At 39.6% G+C, this 24,785-nt stretch overlaps 1 protein-coding gene across 4 annotated transcripts in view; it reads left to right on the top strand.

Annotated features, from left to right (window-relative positions):
* The window catches only part of PDCD6IP (programmed cell death 6 interacting protein), a 34,525-nt gene extending 15,948 nt beyond the window's left edge, over positions 1 to 18,577 (top strand). Inside the window, exons 7-18 of one of the 4 annotated variants that reach the window (XM_055804517.1) lie at positions 2,196 to 2,327; positions 4,692 to 4,914; positions 5,636 to 5,759; positions 6,463 to 6,640; positions 7,002 to 7,113; positions 7,933 to 8,102; positions 8,862 to 9,110; positions 10,473 to 10,607; positions 11,496 to 11,590; positions 14,531 to 14,660; positions 15,031 to 15,242; positions 16,016 to 18,577. In XM_055804517.1, coding sequence (XP_055660492.1) covers positions 2,196 to 2,327; positions 4,692 to 4,914; positions 5,636 to 5,759; positions 6,463 to 6,640; positions 7,002 to 7,113; positions 7,933 to 8,102; positions 8,862 to 9,110; positions 10,473 to 10,607; positions 11,496 to 11,590; positions 14,531 to 14,660; positions 15,031 to 15,242; positions 16,016 to 16,184 — 1,929 coding nt within the window. In that variant the 3' untranslated portion in view covers positions 16,185 to 18,577. Of the gene's footprint in view, positions 1 to 2,195; positions 2,328 to 4,691; positions 4,915 to 5,635; positions 5,760 to 6,462; positions 6,641 to 7,001; positions 7,114 to 7,932; positions 8,103 to 8,861; positions 9,111 to 10,472; positions 10,608 to 11,495; positions 11,591 to 14,530; positions 14,664 to 15,030; positions 15,243 to 16,015 lie in introns of all 4 variants that reach the window. The other 3 variants (XM_055804515.1, XM_055804519.1, XM_055804518.1) reach the window with 3 other exon arrangements.
* The last annotated feature ends 6,208 nt before the right edge of the window (positions 18,578 to 24,785 follow it).

Below are 24,785 nucleotides of genomic sequence, written 5' to 3' on the forward strand. Positions count from 1 at the left end.
TAATGCCTTACTACATCTGTTTTTCAAACTAACAACTTTCTAATGGGGCTTAATTGGCTTCTAGTTCCAATGTTTTCATGTGAAATATGCTGTCTTGTTGACAGCATGAATACAGTGGTACTGTTCACTTCCCTCTTAATGAAAAATATGTTTGGAAGTCGCTGTGTGTCCTTTGTCCTTCTGCCTGCCTTCTCCTCTTCCTGTGCCCCAAAACAATCTTGATACTTCAAAAATAAGCAAGTTTTCAATGTATTTGTTATACAGTATATATTCAAAGAGCATGAAAAAACCACCTGCTGCATCTTCCCAAAACCAACAGCACTCAAATGAACAGTCAAGGCTAAACCGAGATAATTCTGAAGTATCAAGTGTATCAGTTATGTTCATATCATAAAACAGTGGAGAACCTGTTGTACGGTGTTACAAGTGTAACAGGTGGATAAGATTTACTTCGATATTGTGGGACTCTTGAAATCTGTGTCTAGCTAAGTTGGAGATTGTCTTCTGTAGCGCTTCTTTCTGAACATCCCTGGGAAGCATCCCTTGTTGCTAATTTGCAGTTATTTTTCATTCACTAATAGCTTTCAGTGTCTGTCTTGTTAGAAAAAAACTGTGGAATATACTAGATTTACTAAAAATACATTAGAAAAGTACTAAAAATATTTTTACCATTGATAAATGGAAGTTGTTGATGTTTGGTCCTGTAACTTAATATGCAGTCTTCAGCAAATACTTGGGCAATTATTTGACTAAGGCACTTTTATTACCTCTGGGGGAAAAAAACCCAGGTAATGTTCATTTGCCCCTGCTGCCCTCCCTCCCCCCAGGTTTCTAATGCAGAATAGAATGATAATGGTAGAAACTGTATGGGTAAGGGCTACTGAACTAAAGTAAAAGTGTGCATTTTTATTCTTAAGCAATGAATTAACACAAATTACTTTGTAGGCTAGTCAGTGGCCTTTTGTATGTGTGTTTGAAAAAAATATTGTTTTTTTAAAGTTAAATTGGTATCTTGCTTGGCTGCAGCTTGATAGATTCTTCTATGTATGCACGTATTTCCTCTCATGCATTCTGTAGCATTTTACAGATTGGGGCTATTTCTCACTTAGGTATTATGTTTGTTTGATTCTGAGAGGCAATGAGATATAATAAAGCCATTGCTCTGTCTTTTGTTGTTGTGGACCTTTCTAAGCCATAGATCTGCTCCCTGTTCCAGTTGCCAAGTAATCTGCCAGTTGATTATTTGAAAGAACATAATGAGGTTTGCTGGTTCCGTGAGTTAACACCAGGTCTGAGAAAAGCTACATGTGTAGGAGTGTGAAATAGAGGCTGACTTGGGATGTCAGTCCAGCTGTAAGGCCTCCCAGACAGCTTTGTCTTCCAAATTTACCCCCTTTTTTTATTGGTTTTTGTTTTTGTTTTTTTCTCCCCCCTCATCTCTGGGTGGCGCAGTGGGTTTGCACAAATGTGAAGCAGGTCTTTATATACTGAGGTCTTTAAAACACCACTCTGGTTTTCCAGTTCTCCTTGATTTAAGAAATAGAACCGTAAGGCCAAATCCTTGATCAAAGACCATGCCTATACTGTGGGCTGCAGCATAATGTCTTCTTCATGTCTTGGTACTCCTGCAGAGATAAGTTTGTTTATATAAAAGCATGAAAGTGACTTTTAAATTGCTTTCTGTTTCAGTAGTTACTGGTCCTCTTTGTTCTTTGCTTTCATAATTGTAGTTACTTTCTTGATAAGCCTGCTGCTGTTCTAAATGTACTTTGTTAAGAAAACATACACAGAGAAAACAAAAAAACCATCCCACCCAAAAGGCCTGTCGTCTTCCCCCCGCCCTTGTCTTGGCTTTTTCTTGGGGGCATTTGGGTGTGTTCTTGCAACTATCCTTTCTAATACATGCATGCATTTCTAATCTTTGAAGTAAATGTTGGGACTTCATGGCTTGAATGTAATTTGTAGTTTATCTAAAATAATGGACACTAAGAATTTTGCAGCAACAGATAAAAAAACCAAACGCCAAAACTGGATTAATCAGTGCAAAGTCATGTGGTCTCAGACATTTACTTCTAATGTTTTAACCGATCTAAACCATTAATTGGGTGATTCTAATTTCCTTTTCTTCTTCCTTTTTCTTCCTGCATCCCATGTTGTCTGTGGTGGTTAATGTGGTTGGACTTTCCCCTGGTCAGTATTTTTATTTCCAGGAGGTGTTTCCTGTTCTGGCTGCAAAGCACTGCATTATGCAGGCCAATGCAGAATATCATCAATCTATCCTGGCAAAACAGCAGAAGAAATTTGGTGAAGAAATTGGGAGGTTACAGGTGGGTAATTTTCCTTCTTCTCTGAAAAATATGGGGAAGACTTTAAATCTTGAAAAGCTAGTTCAGAGTTCTAAAATTCAAGTAAGTAAGAATGAAATGTATTAAAAAATTGTAGAGCATGTTTATCATGTGAATCAAATTATTAGCAGTTGCAGTGATGAGTGGTATCTCTAGCTTTTATAAAGGTGTGTGCTTAATGATTTTTGGGCAATTTGATACTGCTTGACATGTTAAGTCTGTATCTTTGTTTGCATAGGCTTCATATCTTAGTATAGCTAATAAAACAGATTCTTAATAAATTTTCCTAAGTTAAGTTATTACAAAATCCCCAGAACGTTAAAGTTCTGCCTGGTCTATACCCAGCTCCTTTCCTGCAATCCTCATTTAAATCTGAATAATTTTTGAAAAATGTACAAACAATTGTATTTTTAGTCTTTATAAATTTTTTGTCTCTATCTGGTTTCTAGAGGGATTCAGATGTTGTAATGAGTAAGGTCCTTTCATGTTTTTAGTACAGTATGAAAGAAAATGGCTAAAAAGGAACTACTTCAAATCCCTTCGTCCTTAGAAAAAAAAAATAATGAAGTGCTGCTTCAACTGACTTTGTAGGATCTGTGTGCAATATCTGTTTACTGATAATGCAGGAGAGTTTCAAAATGTCAACATCTAAGTCTCTGAAGTTACCATTATGCATTTATTGACTTGGTGGAGGGTGGAGCTTGAAACTTTTTTGTATGCTTGCATGACAGTGAAGTGCCTATATGAACTTTTAATAGCAAGCTGTTGTATTAAGAATTATTAGGTGGTAGATGAAGGTGTATCTGTTCTTGAGTTTCAAATCTGCCTAGCAGACCTTCTTTTCTGGGACTGTACTGTAATAGGATCTTGATTATTTATTTTTTTTTATTAGTGCTCACCTGTGACAGGTCTGGCTATATCAAAGTTATTATCATTAAGTTACATAGTAAATCAGTTTGTGTCCATGATTTTTCCATGTTGTGTTAGAGGGAGTATCCCTTCAAGCTGAACAGTTAAAGCTTGGGTTGTTTTTTTTTGTTTTAGTGAAGCCTGAAGAGCTTCTTTACTCCACTATTACTTACTTTTAGCACTGCTTCATGAACAGCATGTAGTCAGAAGTTAAAATCCTGTGTCTTGTTTAATGCACTTAGTAAGATGAAACTTAATTCGTGTTCTCTACAATTACTGAAATAGTGCTTCCATAACTAGTGCAAATTAGAGGTTTAGTACCCTTTTTGTTGAGGCTTTGAAAAATTAAGTTGCTATAAAATAATACTTTATATTTCCCTTTTTAAAAGCTAGAATAAAGATGGATTAAATTGGGGTGGGGAGTGGGGCAAGATTAACAGAAATTCTTCCAAAATAAAGTATCTATGCACACCCCTGTTTCTTATCCCATTTTCTGTTTCTGGCAAGTGCTAGTTAGACTGTAGTATTGTATCAAACCAAAACCACTGTTGTGTGATTTATGGCACAATGGAAAGTGGCAAAAAAATCTCAGGAAACTTCAAACTTTACTTCACTTCTAAAGTAGCTCAAGTTTCACTTCAAAATCCCAAGAAGTTTGACTCTTTGAATTGTGGTGAGTTTATGTAAACCTCAACTGACATTTCTGCTTACTGTTTTGTTTTTACACATCCACAATACAAATGTGATCAGGATTGAACCGTTATGATCAAAGGACAATGTTTTGTCTTGCATCCCTCCTGCAGTAAACTGGATGTAGGAAAATCAGATAGGCTGAGCAGACAAACAGAGACAGCAGACCTTATATTTTATTTTAATTTGCAGTAGGAGTAAAGGATACTTTCTGTAACTTCTGAGCTGAAGGTTAGATGGATTTAGTGGCAGATGTGAAAAGCACGACTCTGGCCTCTTACTTTCTGAATGTGAGCACGGTTGAGAAACAATTTACAGTACCTGCAAAAGCAAGCTGTGTGTTTCATGGAACAACACGAAGATGGCACACAGTCTTTTTTTAAAAAATCTTGTTGTGAATGAGTGTTTGAAATGTTATTGCCTCTAACTCATGATTACTTCTTTTGGATTTTTGGGGAGACATAGTAAGGCTATTGTGAGATATTACTTGGTGACTGTTCTGTTTTTTGTTGTTGTTTGGTTGGTTTTTTTTTACCCCAGTGAACTATTTCAATGAGTAAAATCTCCTTTGTCCTTTTGAATAGGTAAGAGGGGAGCATATTTTCTTAAGGAAATAATAAATTGATCTTATATGTAGGCAGTAGTTATTTGGCTGACTGGGAAGCTCATATGTTTTCCTAAGTATATATGAAAGGGAGAAAGAAAAGTTTTGTTTTTAATGGTTTTTTTCTTTCTAATTTTTCTTAGCATGCGGCAGACTTGGTGAAAACAGTGGCATCTCGTTATGATGAATATATAAATGTTAAAGATCTGGTTGACAAAATCAACCGTGCACTTACAGCTGCCAAAAAAGACAATGACTTCATTTACCATGACCGGGTTCCTGACCTGAAAGACTTGGAGTCTATTGGAAAAGCCAGTCTTGTGAAGTCTACTCCAGTTGTAGTTCCCCTCAGTCAGAAATTCACTGGTAAGCGAAGAGTGTGGAGCGAACAGGGTAGTTGTTACCTTGTGAAATCCATGGCCACCAAAGTTTGTACCATGAAATGTAGGTGTTTACTTATGAATTGTTAAGCATACAGCAGTGTTTTTGAAAGTGACTTTTGTCTCTTCCACTTTGTTGTGCTACTACTTGAGGGTAAAAGTACTGGAAGAATAAACCACAGGTTAAAGATAATTATCTGCCATGTGCCCTTCTCTTAAAAGATTTTTCTCAGATTTTCTCTGCAACTCTATTTCCTATATTAAAGCAACCTTTTTAATTTCAGGAGGAACAGTAATATAAGGGAAAGGTATCATTTTGTGCAATCTTAACTAACCTGGTTGCTGCCCATCCATAAAGTTGAAAAATTTCAGTTTGTTGGCTGTACAGGGGAGTTGTGAAAAATGATCCTCTGTTGCTCATTTTCTTCTTTTAAAGAAGCAAAACTAGAAATGAAGCCTTAAGGAAAATCTGATTTGTAATCCTACAATTGTTTTAAATGTAATGCCTTTAAATTATTTCTAACTCATTTTCAGTCTTAAAAACTGAAATCTAAAAACCTTTAGAATTGTGTATATTTTTAAGACATCTCGGAGTAAGGGAGCATAGCTTAAACTGTTTAGTCTCTGTACAAAAGAGCTGCGAAGATGTTTGTTTCCTTTTTAAAGTCAGAGTGCAATTTGAGTAACTTATGCTACTTTAATTGCAGACCTGTTTGAGAAGATGGTTCCATTGCAAGTTCAGCAGTCTGTGAGCATTTACAACCAGAGAAAGGCAGATCTAGTAAACAGGCACATAGCCCAGATGAGAGAAGCCACAAATCTGGCGAATGGGTAAGTATGGCTTCTTGTTAATGTTCTCAAGGGGAGTTACAGAACAGCCTATAAACACTGGTTACCTTGCATCCTGCAGACATCCAGAATACAGCAGCGGACTTTTGTTACTGTATGGTAGGCTGGAAAACTTCAGCCATAGCAGGGTTATTTAGAACTACTTTTCTGCGGATGGTAAGATTGAAAGCTTATTAAGAACAAATAGTGTTTAATTTTCTTCAGTCTTCCCTCTTTTTTTTTTTTTCTTGGGAGTCTGACACTTGTTCCAAAAAAGTTCCAGCACGGTTAATCTAGAAGGATTTTCACATTCCAGTGGTCAGCTTGATTGTACCAGTGACTCAATACATGATGGTTTTTTCCTCCAAAATTTTGTGCTTTAAAATAAATAGTAATAAACAAAATTTTATCAAGCTGAAAGATAGGAATGTATATCAAGGCAGTTAGTTCTTTATCTACCAGATACTTAATTCTGAAAATGTCTGCCATAATTGTAAGAGCGGGAAGACTAGGATTTCTTTTAGCCTTTTAAAGAGCGTTGAAGCATATTTTTGGAGAGGTATAAGCTAGGAATAAGTTTAGAGTTCTCAGTTTTGTTTCCATTGTAATTGATAGTGTGATTGTTTGGATAGCAGTATTATTTACAGGATAAAGCTATGAGATAAAACTACAAACAAGTTGCTATTTAACATGTTGACTTTTTCAGTGTTTTGGCTTCTCTCAATCTTCCTGCTGCTATTGAAGATGTGTCTGGTGATACTGTTCCTCAGTCTATTTTGAACAAGTCTAAGTCTGTGATTGAACAGGGAGGAATTCAGACTGTTGATCAGCTGATCAAAGATCTGCCTGAACTGCTACAAAGGAACAAAGAAATTTTAGATGAAGTAAGCTTAGCAACTGTTGACACTAAAACATTCTTAAAAAGCACCACCGCTGAACTTTTTAAATGGCAATAGAAAATGTTTTGGATAATTGCACACATCTGTAACTTCAACAGCACTTCAAAAAGTGTTTAGTTCATACAAATGTATGTAGATGTTTCCTTACAATACTTCGTTTTTAAAACTGTTTGGAGGAGGGGAAGTATTCTACAGAAATTTGGGTGATTTGTGCCTGTTTTCTTATTTGCCAAATTAAATTAATAAAGGGATGTATAAGCATTCATTATATTTTCTACACTAGCTGTATATTTTGTAACTTTCATGTTTAGGACGGTTTAATGTATGTATCATTTTACTTTTGTAGTCACTAAGATTATTAGACGAAGAAGAAACTACAGACAATGACCTGCGAACAAAATTCAAAGAACGCTGGCAGAGAACACCATCCAATGAACTCTATAAGCCTCTAAGGGCAGGTAGATGTCATGTTTCATGGTTTTGATTCTGTGGATGCTCTAAAAATGTCCATTCTCATCGTCCAGCTTAAAATAATTTTCAGTGCGCTGATATTATCTTTAAATATACAGAAATTGCAGTATAGGAGATGTTATGCTGAAATATCCTTATTGCAGTCTGCACCATTATTTGGAGTTGAGTGATGATGTGATAGCAGAGAGTTTGTTGCTGCTTTTGCACCCCTGGAGTGCGCGTGCATCCTAAATTTTCAGGAAGCATATGTAATGAAAAATGGTTGCCCTCAGAAGAATCTGGTTGCAGTTACCTTTTAAAACAATTTAGTGTATTTTTCATTGGGTTTGGTGGTTGTTGTGTGGTTTTTGTGGTGTTTGGTTTTTTTTGTTATTTCCCATCAAGGTGTTCTTTTTCTCTTTAGTGTTTTGGGTTTTTTCCCCCAGTAATTAGTCAAATTGCTTTGTATCATTGCTATAGCATGTTTTCTGAGCACTTAATATGTATTATTTTGAAGCTAACAAGGGACTGATACCACTGCCTTAGTTTGGCAAAGTTACAGGGGTTTAAATCTGGGGGGTAGCTGAAACCAGTGTTCATTCATAGTTTTGTATGCCTTTCTGGAGAATTATCATAGCTTCCTAGTTTATGCACGATTTAAAATGTAACTTAGAAGTAAGTTTTATTTATGTGTTAATAACTTTGTAATGTGCAGGCTCATAATGTGTGAAGACTTGCTGAAAAATATCAAAACTGCTTTGGTGCAAGACTTGGATAAGACAAGTTTTGAAATAATGTAAACAAGCTTTTTTTCCTCCCACCACCAGAGGGAACCAATTACCATAATATTTTGAATAAAGCTGTGCAAGCAGATGGGCAAGTTAAAGAGCGCTACCAGTCTCACCGGGATACGATTGCACTTCTGTGTAAGCCAGAATCAGAACTCAATGCAGCCATTCCTTCTGCCAACCCAGCAAAAACATTACAAGGAAATGAGGTAAAGCATTGAAATATTTTTCTGTTTTGAATAGAAGTGCTGTTCATCTTAACAAGGTGAACTTACATGAATTGGTGTGGAAGCTAATTGCTGGCTGCTCTTGTATCTGTCACAACTGATACAGGTAGTAACTAACATGTGGAAAAGAAGCGTATTTTAAACAAAAAGGCAACTCTAAGTGTATTTTATTACACTTAGTGTGAGCAAGATCTATTGCCATGGACAGCAAGGCTGGTTGACTTTATAAAAGGAGTAATCCTTGATGAGTATTTTTGTTATGTAGGGTGTTGGGGTATAGTGCTCAGGTCTTGGGGCGATCAGGTAATGTAAAAGACGTGGCCCAGTATTTTAAATATTTCCACTTCCTTTCTGAGAAGGTCATGGCTTATCTATAGTGATGTGATTATTTTTTTCATTGGAGTGATTTGAAGGCAGTGTTTTTGACTGCTGTTTTTAGAATATACTATTGGAAGGTATCTGATCAGGTTTTTCTTACTACAAAGATTTTGAAATCTACTTTTTTTAATTCAGTGTTGTTAGCGGAAGGAAATCTTTAGAGGAGAACATAGTTTGAGAAATTCTTGAAGATCTTTGTTTTGTTGCATTTTGTTATGCTATGCCATTTTAAACACATTTATAAACAAATACTTATACAGTAGTGTTCCCAGCATCAGTGAGGAGTGATGAAAAAAGTAATAGGGTATACTTTTGCAGTGATTCCTCTAAACATGCTCACTTCTGACTATTTTTATTGCCTAGGTTGTTAATGTATTAAAAACTTTGCTGGCCAATCTGGATGAAGTTAAGAAGGATAGAGAACAACTGGAAAATGACCTGAAATCTGTAAATTTTGACATGACAAGCAAATTCCTGACTGCACTTGCACAGGATGGTGCTATAAATGAGGAGTCAATCTCTTTGGCTGAGCTGGACAGAATCTATGGAAGTTACACACAGAAAGTGCAAGAGTCTCTAAAAAAGCAGGAAGAACTTCTCAAAAACATTCAGGTACAATACCCTTATGCCTTCTTCCTTCCTCGTAAACTAAGGGGCAATGATTACTTCTCCAGTGCTTTCAAAATGTCACTTTGCTTTCTACTCTGTTTTGCTTGATAATCTGTTGTAGGCCAGTTGATACACCTTTACTCCTCTGATCACTGAAAAATACAGAGGTGTTTTTTGTGTTCACTGGAAAGAAAATGTGACTTGTCAGAAGACCCTCCCAGAGCTCCAGTGTAAATTCTCTTGGACCTTTTCTTGGCCCATTTCTGCAGATGGCTTTGCCCTTGAAGGAAGCTGAACTGGTGTGTTAAAAAGCTTTTGGGTTTATTTTGATTTTTCTCCTCATCCTATCTTAGTATTCTGGTAAAACAGGAGACCCATCGTTACAGTCTACTAGAAGACGTTTTGGGTCTCTGAAGTCCATTTTGGTTTATCTTAATTTCTGTTTATAACATGCTTGACTTCTAGCATGTGCAAAGCTCATCAAAGTAAAAATTAATGATAATTTCCCATTTTATAAATCTATTTATAAATTCAGCCTTGTCAGTAACACTGAAGACAGGTACCTGAAACATCTGGCAAAAAGTCTTAGTGCTTGGACAAGTGACAGTAGTGACGCGAGTATGGTTGTGCCTATTTGTGCATGAGATCACTAGCAACTTCTGACTACATCTTGGCTTGCAAGAATAAGGGGCTTTTCCAAAAGGGAAAAAATTGTTTCTAAATGACCATGTGGCCAGTGTTTATCAAGGATTTTGTATTCACTTGTTTTTTGACAATAGTATACTTCAAAATCTTGATGGATATTCCTTTGATATTTGAATGTCCCGGAGTTCAAGTTTGGCTGCTTCTGCAAATGGAGTAGTCTTTTTTTTTTTTTAATTTTTTTTTAAAGATTGCTTGTTTTGTTTATTTTCCCCAAAGAAATGAGATGATCCTTCTGTAAATTTTCCACTTCCCTGTTCTCTTAATAGCTTGCCAATGTCAACCAAATTTGATGTAGTACTTCTTAAAAATACTAAATTTCAGTGTGGTTTTATGAATATCAATGGAGAGTAGTACAGGAGAGAGCCTAATTAGTATAGTGTCTGGAGGAGAGTCTGCAGTATGAGTTTGAGAATTAGCTGAAGGCAGCAACAGAATAGGTAATTAGCTGATACCTACTGCCAGGGCGTTAATGTATGTATAGTTCTGAAATAGCCACTGCACTTGGCAGATGGCAAGTGTTGGGTAGTAGAGTGTGTCAATGGAAGGTGGGGAAAGGCAGGTATTGGGAAAAGGGGGTAGAAGCAATAAGAGGAAAAAAACCCCAAACATATAGAACTAGCTTGTGTTATTTTCACTGCTTATTTTTTCCCTTCTTTTAAGAATGCACATCAGGATTTTTCAAAGATGAAACAATCAAACAATGAATCTAACTTAAGGGAAGAAGTTTTGAAGAGCTTAGCGGTAGCAAATGATAACTTCGTGGAACTTGTAGCCAATTTGAAAGAAGGCACAAAGGTACGGTAATGCTTAAGGTTTTGGAATGACAGTATTTACACAATGAGATGTGAATAAAATCATAATGAAATTTGCAGACATGCTAGATGAGAGGCGCATTTTTGAGGATTTTACTGCTGAAGTGAGGTTGCTTGAGTTTTGAAGGTTTTGACAGCTGTGAAATGCTTCTTTGTTCTTACCTGAAAAGTAAGTTTTTCTGAGCATCGCTTGATATAAAATAGGAAAAGTTATTAATTACAGCTGAGTGACTGGTGCTGAAGTATCCAGATGAGCCAGTTTATCCGAGGAATTCTTTCGTCTGTTGTCCCATGGTATTTAATCATCTTATCAAATTTGTGTTTTATATACTGCTCTTGCATACGTGAGGAAACATGAAGAGGGCTTTATTCACCTTGCTTTGTTTGATCTGGGCTTCTGGAAAGTGCCTTTCTGCTTCTGTACTAAGTGCTTTGTGCTGGTTTATTGATAGCTCACTAGAGGAAGAAAGAAAATAAAACTCTGAAATGTCTATACAAATGGAATATGTGGAAGTGACTGAAGGCAGTAAAATCAAAAGGAAAAAATACCCTTCAAAGAAAATAGTTATCACCAGAAGTAATCTAGTTTTGTTCTGGTTTTAATATATGTTCTAGCTGTCTTAAACTAGTCTTACACTTAGACACATACAAATATATTAATAAAACCCCACAAATTTGTATGGTATTACAAGGATCGACAACAGCTGACTAATACTTATTTTTGAAAAGCATTAGCAAATTTAACTGCAATGGCATGTTCTGGGCACTGTTGTAATAGAATGCCTATAACTGGAATAATACATAGAAAGATGCTAGCATAGAGTCTGAAAGTATTGACTGAGCGTATTATGTATTTTTTTTCCTTAACTAGTTTTACAATGAGCTGACAGAAATCCTGCTGAAATTCCAAAACAAATGCAGTGACATTGTCTTTGCTCGCAAGACTGAAAGAGATGAGCTACTCAAGTAAGATTTTGATTTTTTTATTTAAGCATTGTGGGAAGGGTGAAGTATTTATCAGAAATTCATCTTTGGGGACATGTTTATTATGGTACTTGATGAAATGAGAAAGGGAGGATAGGTATGTAAAGACTGTCACCTCTTCTTTGCCTTAGTGCTAACCCCGCTCTCCCCTCCCCTGAAAAACTAGGAAAGTGGTAGGAGAAATAAATGGAGACATCTACTTTGAAGTCTGCTGTTCCTATGTATATTTCAGCATTAATTTGTTTCATCTTACCATGATTTCACTCTCTCTTTTTGGCATGTATTTGATAATTATTTTATTATTTGAGGAAGTTATGATTTCTTCACCTTGCTCCTGCTGTCATTTCAGTTTGAGAAATGAGACAAATACTTGAGCATACGATTGCCTTCCGTGTGCGTTGTGTGGTGGTGGGAAAAACACTGGTGTTCCACCTCTTTTCTGTAGTCTTGATCTGGTGTGATATTTTGTCACTGTTTAGGTATGTGGGCTGCCTGCATTGCAGGGGAGAGGCAGATTTTGTCTGCATGTGAAGGAAAGTGCCTAATGATGTTGTTGACCTCCACATGTGATAAGGCTAGTACAGTGTGCTTCAGCCCTGATTTTCAGGCTCTCCTTTCAAGAAGTAAGCATAACTGAAAAGGTTTGCCTTTTAGCAAAGCACATAGCCTGTTATAAAACGGGCTAGTGGTTACTGAATTTTCAGTTGGTGAAACTGCAGTTGTTCTGTGTATGTACCATGCCGTGAATAGGATGCTCAGCCCTCCCCCAAACTTCATTTTTTCTAACTTCATCCTTTGTAGAACTGTTCTTTTTCAGTTGGGCATCGTACTTGTAAATTAATTCTTAGTGACTATATACAACCCCTTTTACCTTTCTTCCACTTCATGCAATTTGGAAGCTGTAGGCTGCCTAACCAAGGCATAGGCCTGACTCTCTCACATGTCCAGTATGTTAGTGTTCCCTGAAGCTGTAGGTTTAATGTTGATATAACCTGCCATGCTTTCTTTTACTGCCTCATGTGTTAACTGTTCACTCCCATGAAACCCTGTCAAGGTTAGGGGCAATGATCAGATTTGGGATATTGGCAAAATGTATTTCTGTGTGCCCAACCCACAGTTTGAGTAAGTAAAATGTGTGTTTTGCCCGTTCACCCCTGCTCCCAACTACAATAAAAATACTGCCTGTGGGCTGCATCTTCACTTAGTGAAAATAAATTTGTTTAGGTGGTGTCTCATTTAGAATTAGAGATATATCCCTGCCCCTCCCCCATCCCCAGTAAATGCCCATTGGAGAGGATCAGTTGTAATAGTGTTTAAGGCTTCACATTTAAAGTGTTTGGTCACTTCGTGGTCAAAATATACTTCACTCTGAATGGCACCACTGCTCTGTAAGTCTTTGCAGTCAGATTTTAAGTCTTTGCAGTATGATTTTTAAGAAAATTGTTATTTCCATCCCTTAAGTCAGGGGTCCTCAAACTTTTTAACCAGGGGGCCGGCGGGCGGATGAAGTGGCAGGCAGTCATCTGCGGCTGCTTGGTTTCCGCCCCCAACCCCGGGTGGGAGGGTTCTGTAAATACCGGGGGGGGCAGATTGAGGACCCTGGGGGGCCGTATCCAGCCCATGGGCCGTAGTTTGAGGACCCCTGCCTTAACTAATCTCCTAAGATGTTAAGTTTTGGTTTTGTTAGTTTCAGTATAATACAGTGTTGAATAGTTACTCTGCTTTCTGCAGGAAATAGGTTGAGATGCACATACGCATATGTAACAGAGCATGAAGGCAGTATTTTCATCTTTTTCTCCATCATTCCTTTTTACTGGAGGGGTGACTGTGCAGACAGTTTTCTTAGAGTTTTTGTTTCAGTCTTGTTTCTGTGAAGTTTCTGCAGAGGTTGCTAATTTTGTGATCCTTTGGAGCTCACCTTTTGTGTGCTATGTAATAGGAGCCTGTAGCTTGTTGCTAACTAGACAGACTGTGTACCTCTGTCAGTCTCTCCTGTATTCTGTTTTAGAAAGCCAGGTATCGAGTTCTGTTACATGCTGTTTACATATAATTTTTATGCAGAACTGTCTGAAATTTTAAATGCTTCCTGAAGTCTCTCTGAAAAATCTGCCCAATCTCAAATACTGAATCTTTGCATTGAGAACTGCGCTACATTCCTCTCAATATGTAACTTAGAACTGCTTCCTTGGAGTTTTCATGACAAGCTGACTGTAAAATTGTTATTTAATGGCAGCTTGTAGTGCAACATGACACCAAAGCCTCCTTGTATCTTATCAAAGTAAGATACCAAAATACCTTACCAAGAGTAATTCCAGCACTAGAGGTAACTGAGTAGAGAACTTGAAAGCTTATGAATGGCTAAGATATTCAGATTTTTTGCCAGGGTTTTTGTTGATATTTATGTTGACTGTGCTATAAATATTGCAGACTATCTAGCAGACTTTTTTTTAAACAGTATTATCTAATTTAGGGCAATCTACAAGCAATTCAACATTGCTTTTCTTCTATTATTGAGCATATCTTTACATGTCAAAGTTCACTGAAAATTAGTGAAATTTACTTATATCCTTTTCCATAGCTTTGAGGTTTCCTTAGGTTCTCAGGAGAGCTTTCGAATTGCTAAATGTTCTGACTATTCTATAATTTCTGATCCCAAAGCTTTTGGCTAGTTCAGTGATCTGTACACAGTATTGAGTTGGAACATGAAGACATTACTAGACAATAAATGTAAGCAGTTAATCAGAGGGTTGGCTAGAAGATTGTTTCTGTGGAAGTGATTTGGACTCCAAATTTAGTTTGAGCTAGCTCAGTGATTGTGCTTTAAATACTAGATTTACTCTGTTTTATCTTTTTAGCTTAGCTTGCTGAAGTGTGTAACAAAAATTCTTAAAGCTGTGTGTTTGCTTGTTTGTTGTTTTATAGAGATTTACAGCAAAGCATTGCTAGGGAACCCAGTGCTCCCTCTATTCCTCTGCCTGCATATCAGACCACATCAGCTGGAGGAAGTAAGCCTGCTGCATCGTCAACTCCTACTCCAGCACCCAGAACCATGGTGGTAAATATAAGCTATGGATTTGATGGGTTGAAAATAGCAGGTCCATACTTTGGAACTCCAAACTGATATGTAATTTGTGTATATCACTCCTTAATATATTAGTGTATTTGGAAATGTGTTGAAGTGAAATAAAGGGCAAAGTCTAGAGACTTCGCGGAGAGGTACCATTGGTGTTGATAACTTATAGATTTGAAATGGAAAGCTTACTGCTTTTTTAGATCGTTCACAGTATTATCTATATAGGCTAAATATAGAATATCTGTTTGAAATGCAAATAAAAATAAAAATCAACTAATCATATAACCACAGCTTTTGATTCCCAGACTTCCAGAAAGAAGCTGCAGCTTAATTCACTTTCTCTTGTTAGGGGACTAAACCACAGCCACCAGCACGGCCGCCGCCACCAGTGATTTCTGCAGCAAGCAGTTCCTCTTCTGCATCAGCACCCTCTGGAACAGCTGCAGCTCCTGCTGCTGCTCCTGGTCCTACTCCTACTCCAGGAGCCAGTGCACCTGCAGCAGGTGCTGCACCTACACAGGCACAGGGACCTCCTTACCCAACTTATCCAGGTTTCCCAGGGTAAGCTATGGGAATACTGAAGCAGTTGTTTGTTATCCTGTTAGGTAAAAGCACTTGTTTGCATGTGACACTTTAAAATCAGTTATTGTTGCAATTGAAGATGGGTTTAGTATTTGAAGCAAGATGATTTTGTTTTTAAATTATGTAATTCTAATTGGAATAATTTGCTGGATACCATTTGTGGGAGGGTTCATTTTAAGTTTTTGTACTTCGGCTTTTTTTTGAAGAAGGGAGATAGAACTGCAGTTTCTTAGCTGTGATTTGCCAGCCCTTGCATAATCAGTTGGTGTTGTTTATCTCAAAAGTGTTGGCATATCTCATTTCTCAAATCTTGGTATCTTGCTAAAGATGATGAAAAATACAGAAGAAAATTCCAGTTGAGTAGTGTGCTTTCTTCTGATGCTTTTTTCCATCTTTCTGGAGTCATCATGAGGAGTTGAAGGCAGTTGCTCTCTCCTCCAATAGCAGGCTCAGCAAATGTTAAAATACATGCAATGATGTTAAACATAAGAGAATCAATTTAGATTAGTTCTGCTTCCAGCATGTTGCTTTTACTTCACCTTCTGTCTGCGTTTTTGTTCCATGCATTATAAGGTTTTTTCATGTTTGATGCTTGAAAGTTACCACACTTTCTGCTGTAAAAAAAGGAAAAGGAAAGCAAAGCATTTGTGGTGATTGCATGCCTTTTCGTATCTATTAGTGAGTTATTTGCAAAGTAACATCATCAGTGTTTTGCAGCTAAATATGCTTTTTTTCCCCTCCACCCCACACAGGTATTGCCCTATGCCGATGCCAATGGGCTATAATTCATACATGTATGGCCAGTATAGTCTACCGTATGCACCTGCACCTATGTATCAAAACCCTGGACAAGCACCATATCCGGCACCTCAACAACCTGGATATCCTTTTCCTCAACAGCCTTACTACTCTCAGCAATAATGTATCTGCAAAGAAGCTATGCTTGTTAAAATTTGGGAGAAATTGGCAATAAGCATACTAAAACTTTTAGCTTCAGTTAATGTACCATACTGAACTGTATGCAGTCTATAACTCCTGTTTATTGTTAGCTGCTCAGAAATGTCTAGATGAGTTTTTTGATTACACTAAACACTTTGAAAGATCTGCTGCAGTGATTTAGACTGTAGACTAATGCCAGAATTAGTCTAATTCAGTGGTCTGAAACTGTACACTACATGTTGGCTAGACCAAAATATTCTTTGCAAAAATCCTTTAAGTAACAGATAGGTTCAGATGGGAAAAATGAAGCAGTGCGTGCACTGGGTGTGATATATTCTACGGAACCATATAGCATTTCCTTCTATACTGTATTGGTTTGTATTTTTTGAGTTTAGTTAAAATACGCTATTTTGTCTAATAATCAAGGCCTTGTAAATCGTCAGTAAAAAATAAATTACTTAAGAATGGTTTAAACACTTGGCATTCTCCTTACCATAAAAATGTTTTGTGTGTCTGTAGATTTTCATTTGTCTCTTGACTTGCATAACATAAAGATACCTTCTCAAGTGTTTAGCCTTACAATTGAATTTCCACCTCAACCATTTAAATGTTGGTAGATTAGGTCTTGTAGGTAGAATTTTCCTATAACTTTGAAGTGTATTGGACTAAAATATATATATGTTACAGTTCTAAAAGAATAGTTACATCTCCAGAATACTACTTAAAAGAAGGGAGATCAGGGTCCCTCTTACAGGACCAGTGGCTGGTTGGTTTAACCCATGTTTTCCAAAGAAATGTTGATCAGAATTGTGTTACAGCCCAAAATAAGGCAACTCTTGATAGTCGGAACTCTTCAGATTGTTTTTAAATGATGACTTTTTTCCTTGAAAAAAGATCAATGTATTCCCTCAGGGAGCTTGTTATCAGTGGAGAGTTTGGTTTTTTTTTTTGGGGGGGGGGAGGAAATATTATCTTGTAAATTAAAGGACATTGAATGTTGATTTTTGGATCCATCTTCTCAAGGGTTTAGTAACCGTACACTGCATTTTGCAGTAGATAAAGAAGTATATAAGTTTGTAGTTAATGGCTTTTACCAAATATTTGCTAACCATATTTCAGTCTTTTTTTCTTCCCTCCCCCCGCCACCCCCACACTTGTCTAGGCAGAGACTGTCCATTCCTTTAGCCCTCAACATGAGTTACTTGTTTCTGTGGGACCATTAAGTTTCCTGAGTACTTCATACAAAATGTTCTGGCCTTACAGAAAAGTTGTCACAATAGCTATGTTTAATGTTACTGCTTTGTTTTTCTATTTAAGTGCCTGATTAAAATATCGAGGTATATTTTAATGTAGGGGTTTAGAGGGTGCCAGCTATAGCATCTGGGTGGAAACCTCACTGGAACTTGAAATACTTTTCTTCGTAAAGAAAGCAGCATGCGTATCCATATGAGCTCCTTCCTTTATCTCTCAAGTTGTTCTTGCTATGTGATCACTCTGTTTATTTTGTGAAGACTACTTGTCTTTAGTACTCCCTGACCCCATGGAAAATGCGAATCACAAGGTAAAAATAAGCATCCCTCGTAGAACATGAGTATCTTAATTCTAAAGAAATGTATTAACCCTGTAGAAGCTTGGTGATGTGGGGGAGCAGGATGAAGTAAGGGAATACAGCACTGTAGATAAAACTGTGCCCAAGGACAGGTGCTTTGCATTTCTGTATAAACATTGCTGAATGGGGTGGCACAGGAACCTCTCCAATTTTTTTCCCTGGATGAGAATACATGAAGCAAGTGAGGACAATGAGAAAAAGCTAGGAAGGTGACTGGAACCAACAGTCAGAACCTGCTTTTACTCCTAACTGCAAAACCAGTAGTTTTGACTGTGTCAATGTGAGCAAGTGCAAGCCTAATACAACCTTTTAGGTTCTAAATTTCTAGTACGATAATGGCCTGTTTTCAGTTTGCACATTAGACACATTTGAGCTATAATTTGAGTGTAAGTTTGTTTCTAGTGCCTCAATTTATAAAACTTTAATGCTGTATAAAAAAATGTAACTTGGCTCAGCATAAAGATTCCTAGAACTGAAATTTCTTATGGAGTCACTGTTAGAACATTTTTTCCAGTTGTGTTACTGCTTGCTTTAGTCTGCTGTTATTTGATTATGTATAGAATTCTATGCATTATGTTCAGCTTTCACCAATTTTTTTCTCTTCCCCTCCCTGCCCCCCCCACCCCCCCTCTTGTTTTTAAAGAGAACAGAAAAATCCAGAGACATGTATGTGTCTGCTTCTAAGCATGCAGCTGTTATGACTTTGGTTGAAATGTTATCTTGTTCTTCTATAGTTTATTAAAAAAAAATCAGTTAGAAAACCTGATTTCCTGGTTTTTCTCTTGAGTCCTTTGGTTTCAGACAAGTGTTATTTTGGAAAGGATGGACATGAATTATGGGCCCCCAGGTAAGTTTGTGGTGTGGTGAAGGCACTCGGCGTATCTGCTGCTGTGTGAAATGGTAGCCTGTGTGTATGGGGGTGCTTTATGATACAGCTGCTGCTCTGTAATAACAGTTGTGTTCAAATCCTGGTAGTTGTGTTTTATTTCTAAAGCTGATGTATTTCCCTTTGATTATAGGAGGAGGAAACTGTAAGGTCCTTCTGCCTTCAGAAACTTTGATTCAAAGTTTTGTTTTCACAAACTCACGTTAGGCTGGGTTTCGTATGACTCGCAGCAAGCACGAGTGTGCTGGGCACAGTGATTAGAGGCTTGTAAGGGTGGTGAACATTTACCAGCAGATAAATGGCCCCCATAGGCAGTTGTTTTTTTTTTTTAAAAGACTGTATAATACTGTGCTTATTGCAATTGCTGTGTGGAAAGAAAAATTTGCAGTCATGTCCTTTTCAGAGACTTTGAATTCAAGCATTTATCTTGCGTAAAAGCTTTCAATGCAATTAATGAGAAAAACAAGTCTTAATGAAGCAGACTAATTAGTCATCACTGAACTACCAAACTATTGCAGGGGTAGTAGGTCTTTCCTCATTTTTTTCCCTGTTTAGTGTGGTTTCAGCCCATGTGAGAAAGTGTCTTTTTTCCTGACCACTAATTTGGTATTGCCAGCTAGCAATGGTTCTTTCGCTGTTGTGCCAAATAGGATGTACGATTATTTTCGGTGCTTTTAGTGCTGATCTGTGGGGTCTAGTCTGAATTACACTGAATGTAGCTCTTTGCTATTTCAAATTACCTTGAGGTGGTATTTGGACCTTGATGTTCTGAAACTGTCACCCATTGCCAGGTAGCTGAAAATGTTTTGGAAAGCAAGTTTTTCCTTTGTGTTAGCTGAGAGATGTACTCGTTTCTTACTAAAATGTGTTGGGTTCTAAAGTGACTTGCATCTCAGAACGTGTTTTGTGGTATGTGTTTATCCTGACAGAACATAAAAATAGATGATGGATGAAGCTACCTCAATTTTGAAGACTTCATTATGTTTAGTTTAAAAGAAACTATTCTGCAAGTTCTAGCTTTTGAAAAGATGAACTATTAGAGCAGAGCAACACTCCAAAGTGCTCTTTTGTATTATTTATGGGGAGGATTTGGGGCTGCTTTTTGTTGTTGCTTTTGACTAGCATTAGCCACCTGCTAGCTTTTTAGATTGATTACAACTTTTGAAAGATACATTTAAAATTATCAGTGTTCATTATTTTTTTAGAAAGTTGACATCCTGTTTGTCATGATAGTTAAATACTGCTAGCTTAAAAAAAACCACTTTTTTTCAGCTGTTCTAAGTACTTTCCCTTATACTCTGATGTTCTGACAAATAGCCAAAAACTTTATACTCATGCTGAGATGTTTCTGGTTTGGACTCAGATTTAGAACTATAGTAACTTGCACTGGCATGCATGCAGCTACTGTTAATCCTGAGTGATGACTTTAGTCTTGCATCGAATTCCCTAATTGAGTGTAATAGTCCCCGATGGTAACAACTATTTTGGTTGTTGTATGGTATGTGTTTGTTGTTTTTTTTTAATGAAATGGAGTGATATTTCTAAATCCTTGCAAGAAGCTGGGCACCAATTTTATTAACTAGGTTGTAAAGAAAAACTTACTATCAAGTGTGAAAGAGATGACTGCCATTGCAAAAGCAGCGCCGGGTCTTCAGCACAAATTACAGCTGCTGGTTCCTTTGGCTCTTTCGCCTTACACCCACTCAGCCACCCTCTGTGGCAGTGCCCGCTTGTGTTGACACCTCCTGCTCACGGGGGTGTGGGTCCAGGCCCCGTTTGCCAGCCGGGAGCGGCGTGTGGCAGGGCCGGCCGGGTGCTGGGGGGCTGTGCCTGTGAGCTGTGCCCCCGCTGCGGGGAGGCTGGCGTGAGGAGGAGCCGCATGCGTGCGGGCCCTGACACCCAGCTGCCCTTGCACTGGTGGGTGCCTGTTGTGTACCTCCACAGCTGGTGGCACCAGGGTGTTTGTGTGCTAGAGTCTTGGTTCTGGCTTCAGGGTGGGTGCGCTGAGAGTCACGCTGGAACCAGATTTGACCTCAAGTAACCTTTGGCTTAGAATGACCTTTCGTCTGTAACACCTCTTGTTCTGTGGCCTGAAGTAACCTTTATCCCCTGACCTTGAGGATCCTCTGTCCATTGACCTCAACTAACTTTTGACCTTGAGGATCCTTTGTCCTGTGACCTCAATTAACATCTGTCCTCAAGCAACCTCTGTCCTCTGACCTCAACCTTTGACCTGGAGTAACCTTTCGCCTCAGGTAACTTCTGTCTACTGACCTCGAGTAACATTCGATATAGATTAACCTTGATCCTGTGACCTCAAGGAACCTTTAACTTTGAGTAACTTGTGACCTTTTACCTAGAGCAACTCATGCCCTCTGACCTCAAGTGACTGTTGACCTAGAGTAATGCATGACCTCTGACCTTGAGTGACCGTTGACCTGGAGTAACCTCTGACCTCAAGTCACCACTGTCCTGTGACAGAGGCCACATGAGCCTGGTTCTGGGAAGTTGCCCTAAAAGTAACCTTTGACCTCTAACCTCAAGCAAGTGTCGCATGCTCTGTGTGTCAGGCCCGGGCTGGCGCTGGGAGCCCCTCAGAGTGCCGGGGAGCAGCGGGGCTGCGGGGGACCCTGGGGCCATGGCACCAGCTCTGTGCCATGGCCGAGCTCGGGCCCCTCGGCCACCCACAGGCAGTGGGGCCGCCCTCCGGCTTTGGTGGCTGCTCCGCAGGGCTGCACCCCCGGGGCCCAGCGAGGCAGGAGGGCTGTCACTTGCCGAGTGTGAGTTAGGTTGTCCAGGCCTCACAGACTTCCACAGGCTGCCTGCCTGGGGCGGCTGCTGGCCTGGGGTGGTGGGGCGCCCTGTGTTCGGGCTGGGATGGTGGTCACACCTTAGTGCTGACGGTCGCCATCGGTCCGCCTGCTCGTGGCCTGTGCTGCTGGGTGCGTACGTGGCGGGTGGGTGCAGCTGGGGTTATGGTGGGCTGCCTCGCAGCTGGAGAGTGAACTGCCTGAAGAGCCTGCATGGCTCTTGTTTCTCCGCTTTATAGTTCCTGCTAAGGATTTTTAAGTCTCCTCATTGTCACGCCTTGTTGGACCTCTTAATTTTTGCCGGTTTAAACTTAACTTTTCCGAGTTGTACACTCAAGTAAGACGGGGCCGGCCCGCGCTGTTGATGTTCTCGGGCTGTGAGCGGCGCGGGGGCGTGCGGCGGCGCGGTGCGGTGTGCGGATCCTGCAGCAGAGGGCAGGCTGAAATCGTGGAACCGAGAGATGCTCCACGTTGCCAACAGATCTTTCTGGTGCGACTGCATGCAAAAAGACATTTCGAGTTCACGTTGGCGGAAGGACAGACAAATCGCTTTTAATTAAGCGTTGCCAATTTTAAGTCCACGTAGATATCCTGAACGCTCCCTGGTTGGTGACCTGGAGCCTGAGCTGTAGGACCAGCTGAGAACAGGGACAACGACGACAGCTGCCCGTGTCCGCCATTCTGGCCAGCTGCACACTGGACTCGGAGCGCTGTGCTGCGAAGGTGAAGGGATAGGTAAGACTTTGTAGTCATCCTAAACTGCTTTATTGCTCTGCAGGAGCTATGTGGCTTTGGGGTATTTTCTACCTTTAGTTTACAGACCTGGACGGACTCTTTCTCCATCTATCCAGTGTGATTTAAATCACCTGCCTTGTCTGATGTGGTAAGATGGCTCCTTACCTGGTGCAGTGCAACGTTACCTGGTTGGGCTTCAACAGCAGCTGCAGTGAAGTGATGTTGAAGCGAAGCGGATGACGGGTGGTGTTATGACCTGTTCTGAGAGTGGGAGTGGAAAAAAGGAGCACGTGTTACCAGCAGGAGAAAACAGTGTCGGCAGTAACAGCTCTGTTGCTGTGGGGCAGCTGCAACACCACCAGCAGATGTTGTACCGGGGGATGGAAAACGCTTAGAGAGGGAAGTTGTCGAAGTGGGAGGAGAGGAGAAAGAGCCAGGAGTAAGTGGAAGGAACCCTCAGGGACAGCAGACGGTTGAGGAAACGGGGCTTATCAAATGAGTTTAGTAAGAGGAGAAAGCATGGAAGAAAGGCCTTAGAACTTGGACAGCACGAAGTCGTAAATCAACATTTTGGGTGGTGCAAGGAAAGCTGAATTCAAGTTGAAAGGGCTTAAGAATTAACTGAAACAGAAGAAAGAACGATGGTAGTAAAGGGAGAGGGAACAGGAGTTTTAGCTATACAGGCAGGGAGAGAGAGTTCAGAAGAGGCATTTGAAGATGAAGGAGACTAACTTCTTCCCCTCCTCCCTGGGTGTGAGGGAAGAAGTAATGGTAAGGAAAGGAGTTAATCCATAAGGTGATTTGGGGAGCTGGATGAGAGCTAGGGGATTAGTGATGGGCAGAGAGGGTCTTCAGAAGGGAGGCGGGAAGACAGAGCAGGTCAGGTGGATTTGACTATGTTGGCCTGCAATGGGGAGTTAGGTTAGGTCTTAGAAATGAGTAGGATCATCCATGGAGTGACCAAGCTGAGCAGAGGAATCGAGGTAGGTGCTTACATGCCAGTCTCCAGTGCTGGAGACAAAAAGGGGTGATGTGAACCCCACAGCCTCTAAAGGAAAGGAGAGACAGCAGGTCAAGGTGCAAGAGCCTGGGAACTGGAGGTAGACAGGGATATCTGAAAGCAAATGGAGTTTCTTACGTAAGAAAGAAAACTGGCTTTTTTCTTTATTCAGCCTCTTGCTGCCACTAGTTATGTTTCATTAGCAAAGGAGCGTTTCATATTCTATTAGTAAACTTTTCATTGGTCAGTGGTTTCCAGCAAGTATTAATTTCCATAAGCAGGAAAGTAGTATGTGATCTAGTGCAGAAACAGATGTAGATCCAGGGGAAAAAAACTGCCTGGTGTGTTGCTGTTTTCCAGAGTTGTCATATGGCCACGTTGAAACACTTTTACTTCTTGCTTTGAAGTAAACAAAACTTCGCAGTGCACTTCCAATCTCCAAATGTCAAGGACTAACCGGAGTGCTTGGCAGTCTCCTAGCGCTAGGTGTCATTATACGGAAAGACATAAGAGAAACCCCAACCATCCAACGCGCGCTGCACTGCTGTTAAATCCCTGCATCCCGACGGCATCATCAGCTTCGCGTGGAAAATTTTCAACAGCTTTGTTAAGGGTCAAGATGAGATGATGCAAGCTGATGGAAGAAAAAGTTTTGCTGTGCTACAGAAAGAGATTGCTGTGAAAACGTTAGAGAAGTCCGAACGCTACCTGTAAGTCTCTAGGAGACAGTTTTCTGGATTTAGAGATTATTTCCTCCCTCCCATCCTCCCACCACCTTTGGCGATGTTAAGCATGTGGTGTTTCACCACAGGGTTGTCAGTGGGGCTTAACAAGGGAGTCTCTCCACTCCATCCCAATTTTCTGTGAAATAACACTCCATGCCCGTTATTCTTAATTTAAGGGGCACAAAGGCAGTAGGTTGTGTGAAATACTAATAGCAATGACCTACATTATCAGTTAATAACTGTACTAGCATAAAATATTTCTCCTAGTATTTGAAGAGGAGCTTATGGCAGACATGGAATTCTTGCCCTTCTTCCTCTCTGGACAAGGGCCACCACTTTGGATAACTGTTCAGCAAAAGCAAAGTGTCCTGAAGGTGACCACGCTGTTGGAGAATTACTGGTTTCTGCCGCCGTGTGGAGCTGGCAGTAGGACCTTGAATATTATACATGCTGTAACAGGCTGGTTATGGCAGCAGAGTTGTGTGTCCACGGTGAATTTACCTGGACTAATTTCTTACCCACTGTGGCTTCATGGTGGCTGTGTTTCATGTGGCAGCCCATCCACCATGGAGAGGAAGTGTGAGGAGGTGAGATGAAAACTCAGGGTAATACAAGTAGTAATTAGTAACTTCTTGTGCCTTGGTATACCATTCCCTTGGGCTGCGTTCGCTGTCTTTTGGAGTAGTGTGAGGAGATCTGTTCCCTGCACAGCTACAATAATATTAGTATCACACGGCACAGAAGATATGCTGGCATTTGGAGAACACGCAATACATTTCTACCTGTTACTGAATGTTACCTGCACACAGGTTATTAAA

This window comes from Falco peregrinus, chromosome 5, assembly GCF_023634155.1.
Source record: "Falco peregrinus isolate bFalPer1 chromosome 5, bFalPer1.pri, whole genome shotgun sequence".
NCBI classification, from domain to species: Eukaryota; Metazoa; Chordata; class Aves; order Falconiformes; family Falconidae; genus Falco; species Falco peregrinus.